General features: G+C 32.2%; 1 protein-coding gene across 4 annotated transcripts; it reads left to right on the top strand.

Annotated features, from left to right (window-relative positions):
• The first annotated feature begins 200 nt into the window (after positions 1-200).
• LOC138321016 (phosphatidylinositol polyphosphate 5-phosphatase type IV-like) lies at positions 201-12,398 on the top strand. 4 transcript variants are annotated; one of them, XM_069264393.1, is made up of 13 exons: positions 201-332; positions 2,711-3,984; positions 4,441-4,561; positions 4,841-4,938; positions 5,704-5,828; positions 6,063-6,182; positions 7,521-7,544; positions 8,328-8,429; positions 8,563-8,733; positions 9,327-9,442; positions 9,607-9,743; positions 10,173-10,219; positions 10,817-12,398. In XM_069264393.1, exons 2-13 carry the CDS (start codon positions 2,765-2,767, stop codon positions 10,897-10,899), a joined length of 2,364 nt encoding a protein of 787 aa, XP_069120494.1. In that variant the 5' UTR covers positions 201-332; positions 2,711-2,764; the 3' UTR covers positions 10,900-12,398. The 4 variants fall into 4 exon arrangements, with proteins under 4 accessions (XP_069120494.1, XP_069120497.1, XP_069120498.1 ...); XM_069264396.1 differs by lacking the exon at positions 7,521-7,544 and adding an exon at positions 6,860-6,877; XM_069264395.1 differs by lacking the exon at positions 201-332 and adding an exon at positions 484-612.
• Positions 12,399-13,603: the final 1,205 nt, after the last annotated feature.

Raw genomic sequence — 13,603 nt, 5'->3', positions numbered from 1 at the left:
TGTCAAATTACAATTCATAAGAGATATCGCATCTGTTAACTGTATTAAGATTTAATTAGTTTATGATATCTTTTAAATATAATTTTGATTTTAAACAAACACGTGTGTGCGACATCTAAGTATATCTTTACGTTTACGGTACATGACATGCTTGAATCAGCGTTAACGTACATGTATTGAAGTTTTAAAATGACCCAGATCAAAGATGATCCTAAACACACCTACTGCGCAAGTGCAGCTTCCAAAATTCCAACATGGACGAACAAAACACCAAAAATCGCGTCCTCGTTGAAAAGTTTCGGAAATAACGGTGTTGATATTGAAGTTACCAGGTATGTTGCATGTTATTTGAAAACGATTGGTGGAGTTTTAAGTGCATATAGAATATCCGGCGAGCCTAAATATGCATAACAGCTCAAAAGGCATCGACAACGAAGTTGCTAAGCATAACAATATTTGCAATTTTTTGTTTTGACAGTGGCTAGGCGGTGAGATTACATTACTCATTAATGTTAATCATTACTGGGTGTTTCTTCTGGAAATTTTGTTATATTATTTACTTCCTGTTGTCAAATATTTTAGTGATTCGGCTGGTCATGGCCATGGAAACAGGTAAATCATATCCTTACATATGATGTTGAGTGTTCTTACTAGAATTTGGAAGGGAAGATCTAAGGCAGTACTGTACATGTGTATCTCCACTATGCTTGTAAACTTAAGATGCTGAGACAGGTACTGGTATCAGTCACTTTTGCAAAGATCTTTATGCTAAAAGGAGTTCACAAAAGGTTTTGTATTGGTTAATGGTTATTTAAGAAATGAATAAAATCTACAGGAGTTTGTCGTTCTGTATGAAATATATTAAAGCTTCAAATTAAAGCATAATGATATCCAATATTTAGACCTACTATGAAAAACATGTATTTAAAGAAGTGTTTGTGTGTTTATATTTAGAAATCAAGTGTATTATTGACAGAACACCAAACTCCTGTGCAGGCAGATACACTGTACATGTATATATACTTATAATATATATATTTTCTAATTTTATAAATAATTTGAGGTGGGTATATTACAAAGAAGAGTAACTGATTAAAGCAGTACATCCGTGTCATTCAGTAGATAGAGTACCTCTGGTTTGCCTTGATCTTTTAATTGGTGCCCATAATCACAGGGACCAGGCACGATTTTTTTAAACAAACAGTATACATATACTGTACATATTATAGTATCAAGGGTATGAACTCGGCGGTCGAGGAAAACGGACCTATTTGTTTAAAACCGTGATTATTTTAATAAATTGGTTCTATACAACATTGACGGATATCTTACCTTAAAGAGAAATAATTTATCTTTCCATTGAGTGCTTGATGAACAAAATTGGCCAAGTATTGACGAAGTTATGGCTTGATGAATCGGGAAATTTACGAAAAATATGCCAGGTAGACATTTCCCTGTCCGGTCGAAATGTCGTCTCGGCTTTAATGGGCACCTCAAAAACCAAGCCATAATCATAAAATCTACGCTTGTGGTGGTAAACAGTACCCATAACTGTGGTCATCCACAATCTCCTTTGAAGGTGTCATGACCCGTACTTTGTAGAAACTCCATTTAAACATCGTGTAGCTCACTTACTTTAACCGTCACCGCCATGTTCATTTGTTCTTCGGAACGCTTCTCGAGTTTACCCAAAAGCACAACATTACATAACTTGCATAATGTAGTCACGATATGTAAAGTCGAGAAGCGTTCCGAGAGAAAAATGAACATGGCGGTGACGGTTAAAGTAAGTGAGCTACACAATGTTTTAATGTAGTTTCTACAAAGTACGGGTCATGACACCTCCAAAGGAGATTTTGGATGAACACAGTTATGGGTACTGTTTACCACTACAAGCGTAGATTTTGTGATTTTGGCTTGGTTTTTGAGGTACCCATTAGAGCCGAGACAACATTTCGACCGGACAGGGAAATGTCTACCTAGCATATTTTTCGTAAATTTCCTGATATATCAAGCCATAACTTCGTCAATACTTGGCCAATTTTGTTCATCAAGCACTCAATGGAAAGATAAAATATTTCTCTTTAAGGTAAGATATCCGTCAATGTTGTATAGAACCCATTTATGAAAATAATCACGGTTTTAAAAAAATAGGTCCGTTTTTCTCGACCGCCGAGTTCATACCCTTGATACTATAACATATATATATGTATACTGTTGCTTAAAAATTTTCGTGCCAGGTCCCTGTGCCCATAATGTGATAATATCAATTAAGTCAGTGGAATCAATTGGGTTCATTTTTACAGAATATCATTGTAGAAGAACATCATATTAACTTTAAATAAATCTCTTCTTTTTTAAAGGGGATGGAGTATGATGTTTATACTTTAAATATATGTTTTGCTTTCAATTAATTATTTCTTAATTTATTTTGACACTGAAGGAAACTGATGTATGATATACTATATGTTTAACATTAAAATTAGGCTAACTTTGTTTAGTATGCAATGAGATATCCCTGTTTTTTATCAAGTGAATTATTTAATGACACAGAAAGATTTTTTTTTTATATCTATACATAGTATATATGTTTTTACCATTAAAAGTTTACTTTGTTTATTAGTATAATGTTTATGTAATGAGATTTCTTTGGGGTTTTTTCCGCCATTGAATAATTTAATGTATTCCTAATTTCTTTTTTCATTTACAGATTCCATGGAATCTTTGGCAAGAAAAACTGTGTGTGTGATTTTTGAATTTGTTGATGTATCATGGAAACAAGATGGAGGTGGAAATTACTACAATAAGCCAGAATTCTAAGAAGCCTCCTACAGAAACTGGTACCCCTGCTCCTCAAAAAGGAAAGAAAAAACGTAGTGCAATTTCAAAGATAACAGAGAAAAGACGCAACAATGAAAGTGGAAGTGAATTTGGTTCTACATATTCTCTTCAATCAAATGCAAGTAAATTAACTGTAAGCAAAGAGACAGGACACAATCAAACAGAATTAAACACCAACTCAAATAATGATATCAGCAATAATAAAAATTCTAAGACAGAATCGGAAAAGGTAGCAGCTGGTGGGAAAGATTCTGATCCTAAAACCACCAGGAACAAAGACAGTGTAAAAGTTACCCCTACACCTAAACCAAGGGATAAAAAACGTGATAGCGTAATACGACCAGAGGAGTTATCTCCTCCTCCTCCTATGGACGTTGATTCTGACAGTGATGATGATAAACATGACGGCATTAGTAGGAAGGCACCTTCTGATGCCACAATACATCGTTTTAGGGCCTTGAAGATGGCCAATGTAAATGAGAGAACCAATTCAGTAGAATCGTTACGAAATAGTCCATTTACACCGAAACCACCATCTACCCCACGCTCAGAGCAAAAAGGTGGTTCTAATAAATCTACACCTGAAAGTGATAAAAAAGTGAGACAGAAAGTTATCAAACAGAAAGGCGAGAAAAGATTCCGTGATCCCAATTCTTCTGGTGAGGAACTAGAGGTGGGAGCGAAATCGAAAAAACAATCTTGTTCACAAACTGATTTAAAACAAATGCAAATGGATGAAGTTTCTGTGTCTGAAAAACAGACAAAGGATAAAGCTGACCCAAATATTACAATAGATTCAGGAGTAGATTTGAAAGAAGACATTAATAGCAGGTACCAAAATATTTTGAGTGGTGATTCTCTTCCGCGAAAAACTGGACAATTAGAACCAATTACATCAAAGAACCATCCACCGCCATTGACTGAAGACATTTCCTCACAGGCTTTAAAAACTGCCTACAAGACTGATTCATCTTATACCCTGAATAAATACCTAGAGAGTGTACCCCCAGCCTCTCCCAGAGTTTTAGGTAGTCCCCTTCAGAAACCCCCTATACATCATCCACCATTTGACACGATGTCCCAGAGATCAATGTCATCATCAAGTGTTCTCCACCAAATCCCCATAACAGAGGCTCGAGCAAGGTAGGAATATTTTAATACTGTTTATTTTTGCATATATGTGGTTTGCTTAAACATTCAGAATGAATAAGTTTTGAATATACTTTTTCAAGTCACCATAATGTCTAAACATATAGGAATCATCTTTTTGTTGTTTTGCCTTGTAGTCTTTCCAAGGTTGAATAAATTCTTTTTGCTGTTTATTAGATTCTTTTTCAGGTTTTCATATTATTCAGAATGAATGTTTTCACTCTTTTTGATAATGGGGGAAATAAATCTATTTTAAAGAATACTGACCATATAATTGATAAAAAATATAAGAAACATTAAATATTATTAAGTGTTGTTTTTTTTCTTATCACTAGATTGTTTTTCAAAAATTTCTGACAATATTTGCAGGTAAAAAATCTTAAAAATCTAAATCTTCCATCATGTTTGTTCTTTTTTAAACATCTTTTGCCATTCTCTATTTCTCTGAAGGATGGGGAGTGGAAATGCCAGTGTCTCATCCAGTTTGTTGGGTCCATCTGAACTTGACCGATATCTACAGGACAGGCGGGTCAAGGTGTGGATAGGGAGCTGGAACATGGGAGAAATTAAGGTAAGGTATTGATTTTTATACAATTGTATTTCATTCAGCAAAATATTTACATTATAATATATATGGTGAACCTTACTAAAAGAGAGAAATATGGATGATGCTAATGAGAAATATTTTACTAAAAGTAGATTAATTACTTGATATGTAATAACCTGGAAATGATAATGAATATAATGTGTATACTCAGGCTGGTACATTGAATTTTGTACATCGGTTCCTGACGTGAATTGTGTTTTAGATTTAGTTGAACTTGATAAATTTTCATTTTGGTAATTGCAGGAGTTCAAGGCTAGTCTACAAGATTTTCTGCTACCAGAAGCCAGTGATTTTGTACAGGACCTGTATGCAATAGGAACACAGGAAAATAACATGAACAAGTAAATATGATCTCAAATAAACTTTTTAATCTGCAAATAATATTGTGCAAAAGCTATTGTCATCTCATGAATTTGTATCTGAAATTACAATAGATGTCAATGTTTCTTGATACTATCTCCTAAAAGTGTGCCTGATACATGCCGGTACCTCAATACCATATACTTTGAGACTTTCACTAATTGTACCATAACAATACTTGTACAGAAACCATTACATTTATGCATCTATCTTCTATCTAGTATCTGATCAAAATTTGTTATCTTAAAAAAACATAACATTGTAATAAATATATTTAAAAAAAAATGAAAATATCCCAGCAAGATGAATTTGGAAGGTTGTTTTTTAAATTTTTGTTTTATTGTTTTGTTTATTATTTGATTAAAAAAAAATAAGTACAGTTTTACTAACAATTAATTAAAACAGGATCATCAACTTTATACAAGTTGTGAGGTTAAAGAAAGACTCACCACCAGCCTTAAGCTTTAGATCAATGTATTCAAAATACCACTAAAATTTGACTTGTTAATTTTTGTCTTTGCAACATGTGTGAATCTAGTTTTTTTCAAACTAGGGGGAGATAATCAGCTGAGAAATCTTATAAAAAAAACTTATAGTCTTGTAACCAATCTAATAAATACATGTAAACGTGTTTTGTATTTTTTGATTTCGAGCTAACATTAGTGATGATTAACTATTTCTTCTCTACTTTTTTCGCCATTTGTTTTCATGTTGATTATTGTAAAATATTTAATCTCTGTGAACAGGAAGGAATGGGAAGTGATTATACAGACAACACTCGGTCCATCTCATGTACTCTTCTACTCGGCCACTCATGGCTCACTCCATCTTGCCATCTTCATACGCAGGGATCTCATCTGGTTTTGTTCAGGTATGTAAAAAACTGTTTTAAAAAAGAAATAAATTTTAATTGATATAACATTTTAGTCATCAATTTGGAAATTACAACAAATTATTTTAATATAATTTATATACATAATATTCATAATTAATCATATGCTATGACTTTCAGAAAGCTAAATACATAAACTAATTGTGCTGAGATGAATAAAACTTAAATATATTAGGAATATGTTGTTTACTTGTTGGGTTGCTATGGTTACAGAACCTGAGGAGGACCAAGTAACAACGAGGGCTGTTACCATGGTGAAAACAAAGGGTGCTGTTGCTGTCTCATTTACATTCTTTGGAACTTCGTTTCTTTTCATCAATTCACATTTTGCTTGTAAGTATGGCTGTCATTTGGATGTGTATTTATTGTTTTTTTTAGTAATCTTAGCTCATTTTCTGTTAATTCATTTTAGCTTCTCATTTGATAATGCCAGTAAAATATAGCATGATGACACTGTTTTCTTCACATTTCTGTCTTGGTTCATCAAATTAATGCTTTTAATTGATTGTTTTATAAAAATAAGACAAAATTTCTGTCCTCATTTCCGAAAAGCTTTATTTCCTGTACTCATACAACACAAGAGCTACTGTGCTGAGATAGAAGGTATCTTACAATCTAAAATTAAATTTAAATCTGTCATTTATGAGTATGTTTGAGACATTGGCTTTAAACATGTACTAAATAATTCAGTCTTTGATTTCCTCTTTTTCTCTGAGAGCTCAGGTTTTTTTTCCACTACCAAAATTGTAGAACATCAGCACACAAACATTGTCCCAATGCAGAAAAGGATTTCTTAATCGATAATCTGTGTTTTAAATCATTTTATTGTCTTGGAGGCAAATTTGTCTATAGTCCTTCCTTTTGATCTACTATGCATTAAGATGTATATTGTACTCTATGTTTAAGAAATAGCTTAAATTCAATAGTCTGTGTTCGAAAACGTCATGTCCTAATTCTAAAGAAGTTATTACAAATTAAAACTGATTGACATTATCAATTATTTATTTTAGCAAACAGAAGTACCCACTGTAAGAATCTAACATGAATATTAATTGATACTTATATTACTAGATGGTCTTTTTAGTCTTTTCATCTTTCAAAGTTAGTCTTTGCAAAAAGGGATTATTCTTTTCCTGTGATATCATTAGTTACTTCTTGTATGTTATTTATATCTTAATCGTTTTGAAAATTGGTTGAGAGATACTACATGTACACATAAGTTGTCTTAATATGCATGTATAAAACACATCTAAAATATGTTTGTTTTAAAATGAGTGGAAGATACACATACATTGTATTTGTGGACATAAAATGAAGCTAACATTCCAATTAATGCTTATGGGCCTAATCATGTGAAATACAAACCTGTATACCAGGGAATTAACATTGAATGTTTAAATCAGCATTATTATATATACAAAAACAAACAATAATATGAAACAAGATAAATTATCTTGGTGATATGCATACATGTTCAGATGAATTTCAAACTTAATACTCTTATTTAGATATTGTGTAGTTTTTGCTTGTATTAAAATTGACAGCACTGTAAGTTTGCAGAAAAATTAATTGACCTGTCAATTTCATTTCTTGTATTTTCATCATATATTCAGATATTTACTTATACTGTGATCTCTATACCTTGTGATTTTATCTTGTTTCTTTGGATAGCAAACAAGTCAAATCAGACATTTAGTTAGTATTTTCTTTTATTGATTGAGTTATCCCAAACTTTAATTAACACCCGAAAAACTTAACCAGTGTAATGTTATTTACCTGTAATGCTACTTGTAGAACCCTTTGAAAGGTGTTGTTCCTATTCTCTCTTTTGAGCCTATTTCTTTATGTTGTGCGTTTGATTTGGATCACTCCCAGAGTTCAATGACAAACCCATTCCCTTGTGTCTGCACTGTAGTGTGACTGGTATGATTATATCTGGAACACAGATTGCTTTTTAGTGTGCACTTTAGAAGAAAACAGAGAATGCTTGTTATGTTGAATTGATCTTTGTCATTTTGGAAATCATGTATATAGCTAGCAATTTGCTGAAGATTAAATTTTAATGAGTACACTAAAAACAACTGGGGCTTCCATTATTAAAACTAAAGTTTACATTGCATTTATCAATATTATTACATTTGATAAAATTGAGATATTGATTCAAGATTATATAATATATTTGTACAAGTGAAAAAATCATAAAAGAAATCAGGATTTTAATGACTATGGTAATTAATTCTTCGGATAACACATTGTGATAGTACTACTGTAAATATTTCTAGTACATGTATATATATATATTTAAAATATTGTTGTTTTCCTTTCAATATATTGGTCTATACTATATACATATAAATTCAATGTTTATTTTGAATATTTGAACAGTCATGTTATCCAAAATGAACTGTAATGTATATATACTGTTGTAATCTACCGGTATGTTATTACCGTATATTGTCCATTTCAATGACTTTTCAGCTGATTCAGGAAAGCTAAAAGAAAGAATCAACGATTTTCAAAAGATCAACACATCCTTGAAATTGCCGAAAACAGCATCAGGCTCACAGTCTAACCTACAAGGTATAAACAACTATTTTGTAGTAAAATTAATTTAATTGACAAATTTTTATTCTAGATTATGAACAAATATTTTATAATTATTTAATGCATTAAATATCTCGGCAAACTTGATTATAACAAACATGGTTTGTAGGGCCTGCCACTACAAAGTTTGATTCAGTTTTCTGGTTTGGGGACTTGAACTTCCGTTTGGAGAAGGGCAGACATACAGTAGAGGATCTAGTACATGCTATCGTGAAACAGGAGCACCCAAACTTTGAGGACCTCCTTCACGGGGATGAGCTAGCACAGTGTATTTACCAAGGTAAGATAGGTTTTTCTTGATTCATGATATGTGATCCAAGTATTTGAATCCATTTGAGCTTCAAACACCAATGAATTGGTTTCAATATTTTAAGTCATTACTTTAAGGCTTGTCCATAATTGATTAGTTGGAGGAATATAGTACTAATTAAAAGGGATACATTCATTAAATGTTAACTTTCAGTTTCCTGTAGATATTTGTTAAATGTATTTCTGTGTAATCTATTTAATTATTTCATCATCTAAATGGTGTTTTTCCTTGGTATGTATTTTGTCACACAATTGTAAATATCTCCCCTTTTGGAATGGTTAAACCTGTTCCTGAATTAAGCATGATTTGTCAATATAACCAGCTCTACTCTTGTCATTATTGATTCTGAAAATAAAACTTTGATTGTTCATTGTGAATGAAGACAGCAACTAAAAAAATGGACTTAGTGAATCTGATAATTGAAGAATTATTGGAAATCCCACAATATAATTTTGTTGTAAATGGATATACATTTGTACAAATCTATAACATGTACAATGCACTGCAGCCTTCAATATATTACTCATCGCAATTAAATAAAATTAATTGATATTGGATTTTAGACAAAGCCTTCCAAGGATTCACAGAGGGAAGAATAAACTTCAAACCAACATACAAGTTTGACTTAGATTCGGAGGCGTATGACACCTCCCCGAAGTTCAGGATACCTTCCTATACAGTAAGTGAAGGGATATTACCAGTTCAATGTTAGGATAATTATTTATGTACACTAAACATATACATTATTCATGATTATTGTATACAGAAGCCTTGGAGACATTTTTACTGATGCTCCAAATTGATGAATTATATTATAACAAAACAACATGTTTTTGATTACAGGACCGAATACTTTATCATTCAAAGAAAAAGAACCACATAAGCTGTGTTCACTATGATGCTGTGATGAACATCCGAGTGTCGGATCATCGTCCTGTGTACGGTGTCTACGAGGCTGCTGTCAAACCTGGCGCTGATAAGTAAGTACCCATTCTATTTACATTAGAATTTAAAATTAATTCTTTTTTATTATTAATAATTCTCTTACCTAATGGATATATTGTCAGTCATATTTGACAAATGAAAATTCTGTTATATATTTACAGTATTATTACTGGTCAGTGTATGAGAAGGGGAAATAACTCACAGATTCACAAGAAATATATAGACGTATTAATTCCAACACATATCTTTGATATCAAACATTTGAGTCTATCACCGTGAAAAAAAAGTATCGTAGAAATGTATTTTGAAATATAATAGGATACATGTATATCTTACAATGTTTAATAAGAGAAATTATTTGTTTCTGTAATTGACAATTACACATTTACTAAAGTTATAGACATGTACGATAATATACCCAAAATGAGAAACATTTAGCACTTTTCATATTTTCTGTTTTACAGCATACAGCTTGCCAATGGTAAATTTGATCGGGATGTCTATGTGGCAGGTATGTTTATACATTAACTATGTTTATACCTTGATTTGATTTATGCAGAAAAATAAATATACTAGTCTAAGAGCAAAATTTACGGATGTTTACTACTAATTATTTTTTAAGAATATATCTAAATGCATTAAGAATAATTTGACAAAATTATTAATAAGAAGTATAAAGTAATGTGTTATTAAAACAGTTTTAATGTGTTTCATTTAAAATACATACCTACTGTATCAAGGGTATTTGATAAGTTACTATTGTCATTTCCGTTAATAATTTGAACTCAATTCTGAATTAGAACTATGATTAATTGAAAAATATTAATTGCCATACATTGTATGTCCAAATCATGAAATAGTTCTCGTTGAAAAAAACAACAACAAAAAACCCACTAGATTATCTCCCCCTAGTGGTCTCATTTATAGAGGTTTGGAATCAGACATGTTGAAGTCACATGTCATAAAAATAAAAGTGAAAAAACTCAACTATATGGACAATGAAAGAGGAAATGAATGTTGAAAATAATTTTCTTCACAGTTCAATTTCAAACAGCTTGTAATTTTTAAAAGCCGGATATGGAGTATTAATTCTGTAATAAACTTTCAGCCCAAAGACGACGAGCCCTCATTGCACCGTCCGCTGCTCCACAGCCTTCTCAGAAGTCTAGTGGTGTGTGTTCCATACAGTGATGTTTAGGCTTCATAAAGCGTGCTGCTCAGTACAGTATTAATATGTTTGCATGTCATAAAAGAGAAAGGTGTTGGCCTCTACTGCTGTTTATCATCTCTACCAGAAGTGCCGGGATGACAGTACAAGGAAAATCCTTTAATGTAACAATTTCTGGTCCTGGTGGGTGAACCAGTTTCGACTTGTTCTCCATTACAAAGGTTTGATGGTATAAACTCATGAATGGGCTCATAGCTTCTGCTCTTTAGCAGTCCTACAGGATTTTTGGTTAACCTGTGCTCTATTTAAGGAGGCCTCATCCCACAAGCTCTCTACTTGACCATAGTGTACATTAATATTGAGCCTATGAAATCTTTCACAAGCTCCTCAGTGCTAACTGCACTAGTGTAATATGGCAATCTTCATGCAGAGACTCAAAAAAGCCCATTTGACTAGACATTTCGACTTATGTTGGACATGATGATTAATTAGTGCAACCACCTCGTAAACAAACTACAAATATTTTATAGAGCTTTAAAAATGTTTGTATTTTCTTCAACAGGCAGCTGATACAAAAGTGAAATGTGTTGCAAAACAAAATTAATAGCAACTTGGACACTAATTGTGTTGGATATTTATCTTAGCAGGAATGTGCATTGACCAAGATGATAATTGACAATTCATAGTATAATATGTGTCTTTTAATACTGTTGTACGACACCACCTGCATTTTTATGTGCCTCATATCTCTTAAAAATCAAGTAAACATTATCATGTTCATAGGTCTCAACAGTATGAAGTATCAATACCTCAGCCCTAACACGATTTGCCCTCTACTACTTTTGAATATAACTTGCGACCACTTGTAGCTCATCTGTATCTGGAAGCTCCTTCATCTATAAGCTGGATGATCTCCTGAAAAGACATCTCTTCTTAGAAGTGACTGCGCATTCAAGTTGGTCTTTACAGTTTAAGTTTATTTCCCATTTAACAGGTATTCCAAAAATCAGGGCCAAGTTTTTCTAAAGAGAATTATAGCGCAACATTTGTGCAAATAAAGATCCTACACCATACAATAAGTTATGTCAGTTACAGAATCATTATAGATCCAAAAATCACACAAGTCTCATCTTCATTATTATTTTATTTCAAGTACCTACACGGTATATGGTACTGACCAATGTCTTTATTTACAAAAAAATGTAACAATTATACATTAATTATATAAATATATGTATAGATCTACATACATATATTAATTTCAATTGTTCATATCGGTCCATGCTAATTATTATGTATGCAGTACTAATGATATATATACACGTAGTAACATGTGTAAATGGTGCTATATTTCAATTAAATAAAAGATGATGTTTTTTTTTCTTCTTATTAACAATCATAATAACTAAATGGAGGTTGACAAGAGTAATTTTTTGTGTTGATGGCTTGGTTAAAGGATGTTGGATAATATGACAAGTACAACTGTAATTGTATTCTTTATTTTTGAAGTGAAATGATTTATCGGTATTCTTTATTTTTGAAGTGAAATGATTTATCGGTATAAATGACAGTGTCTTGCAATATTTACAGTAACTGCAAAAAACTTTTAAGTAAAATGTCTTGGTCTTAATGGAATAAAAAGAGAAAAAGATATCTTCTATTACATTTGTGCAGTTACTGTAACTGGTTTTCGTTTCTTTACATATACATTTTTTATTTATATGTAACCCTGGTCAATACTAGCCGCAATATATCGCTCGGCTAGAGAGAACTTCTCTTTAGCTCGATCGGTTGAGCGTCAGACTAGTAATCCAGAGGTCCCGAGTTCGATCCCTGGCAGAGGCAGGTATTAAAGTTATTGTAAATCCTGCACACTGTTTCATTGGCGCCCATGTCGGGACTTGGGAATGATACTTCACGATACCTGTGAAGGAATCATTGTGACCCCTGGAAACTCGAGGACGAGTTGATTCCTGGAGGGGGAGTATGTAACCCTGGTCAATACTAGCCGCAATATATCGCTCGGCTAGAGAGAACTTCTCTTTAGCTCAATCGGTTGAGCGTCAGACTAGTAATCCAGAGGTCCCGAGTTCGATCCCTAGCAGAGGCAGGTATTAAAGTTATTGTAAATCCTGCACCCTGTTTCATATATATATATATATTTATATATAAGTGACAAAAACTTTTGGTACTACCAGTATAGTTGGTGATCTTTATCCACTCATTGATGATTTGGTTTTTCAGAAAGGAAATGTCCAGATATGTATGTTACTATTGTCACTAATGATCGAGGCAAGTTTTTTAGCATTATGATAGTTTTTAAAGAAAAACATTTAATTTATCTGAGGAAGCATGGCACATTTACTGAAGTTGAATATTTATAAATGATTTATTAAAGCATCAAAAATAATAATGAACCAATATATCCATTAATTGAGCAGTGTTAAAAATCTGGAGGGTCAATTTACTATCCAATGTATATATTTATATCTGCAGAAAGTGAATAGCATATAGATCTATATATGCCATATCAGTAATTGCTATAAAGCTATGTATCTCTGTCAATAATGCCAAATACTATTCATAAAATTAGTTCTTAATGGGACTAGTTCATGTACTATGTGATACCTGATAACATTTTTGTGGGACTCTTGCTTCTATTGGTGATGGAATTATGGTAATAGAGGATATATATCCTGTGCTAACGTCATTTCAGAGGGAATTCGA

Source organism: Argopecten irradians, chromosome 4, assembly GCF_041381155.1.
Source record: "Argopecten irradians isolate NY chromosome 4, Ai_NY, whole genome shotgun sequence".
NCBI classification, from domain to species: Eukaryota; Metazoa; Mollusca; class Bivalvia; order Pectinida; family Pectinidae; genus Argopecten; species Argopecten irradians.
The sequence above is the reverse complement of the archived record's forward strand: the minus strand, read 5'-3'. Positions and strand labels throughout refer to the sequence as shown.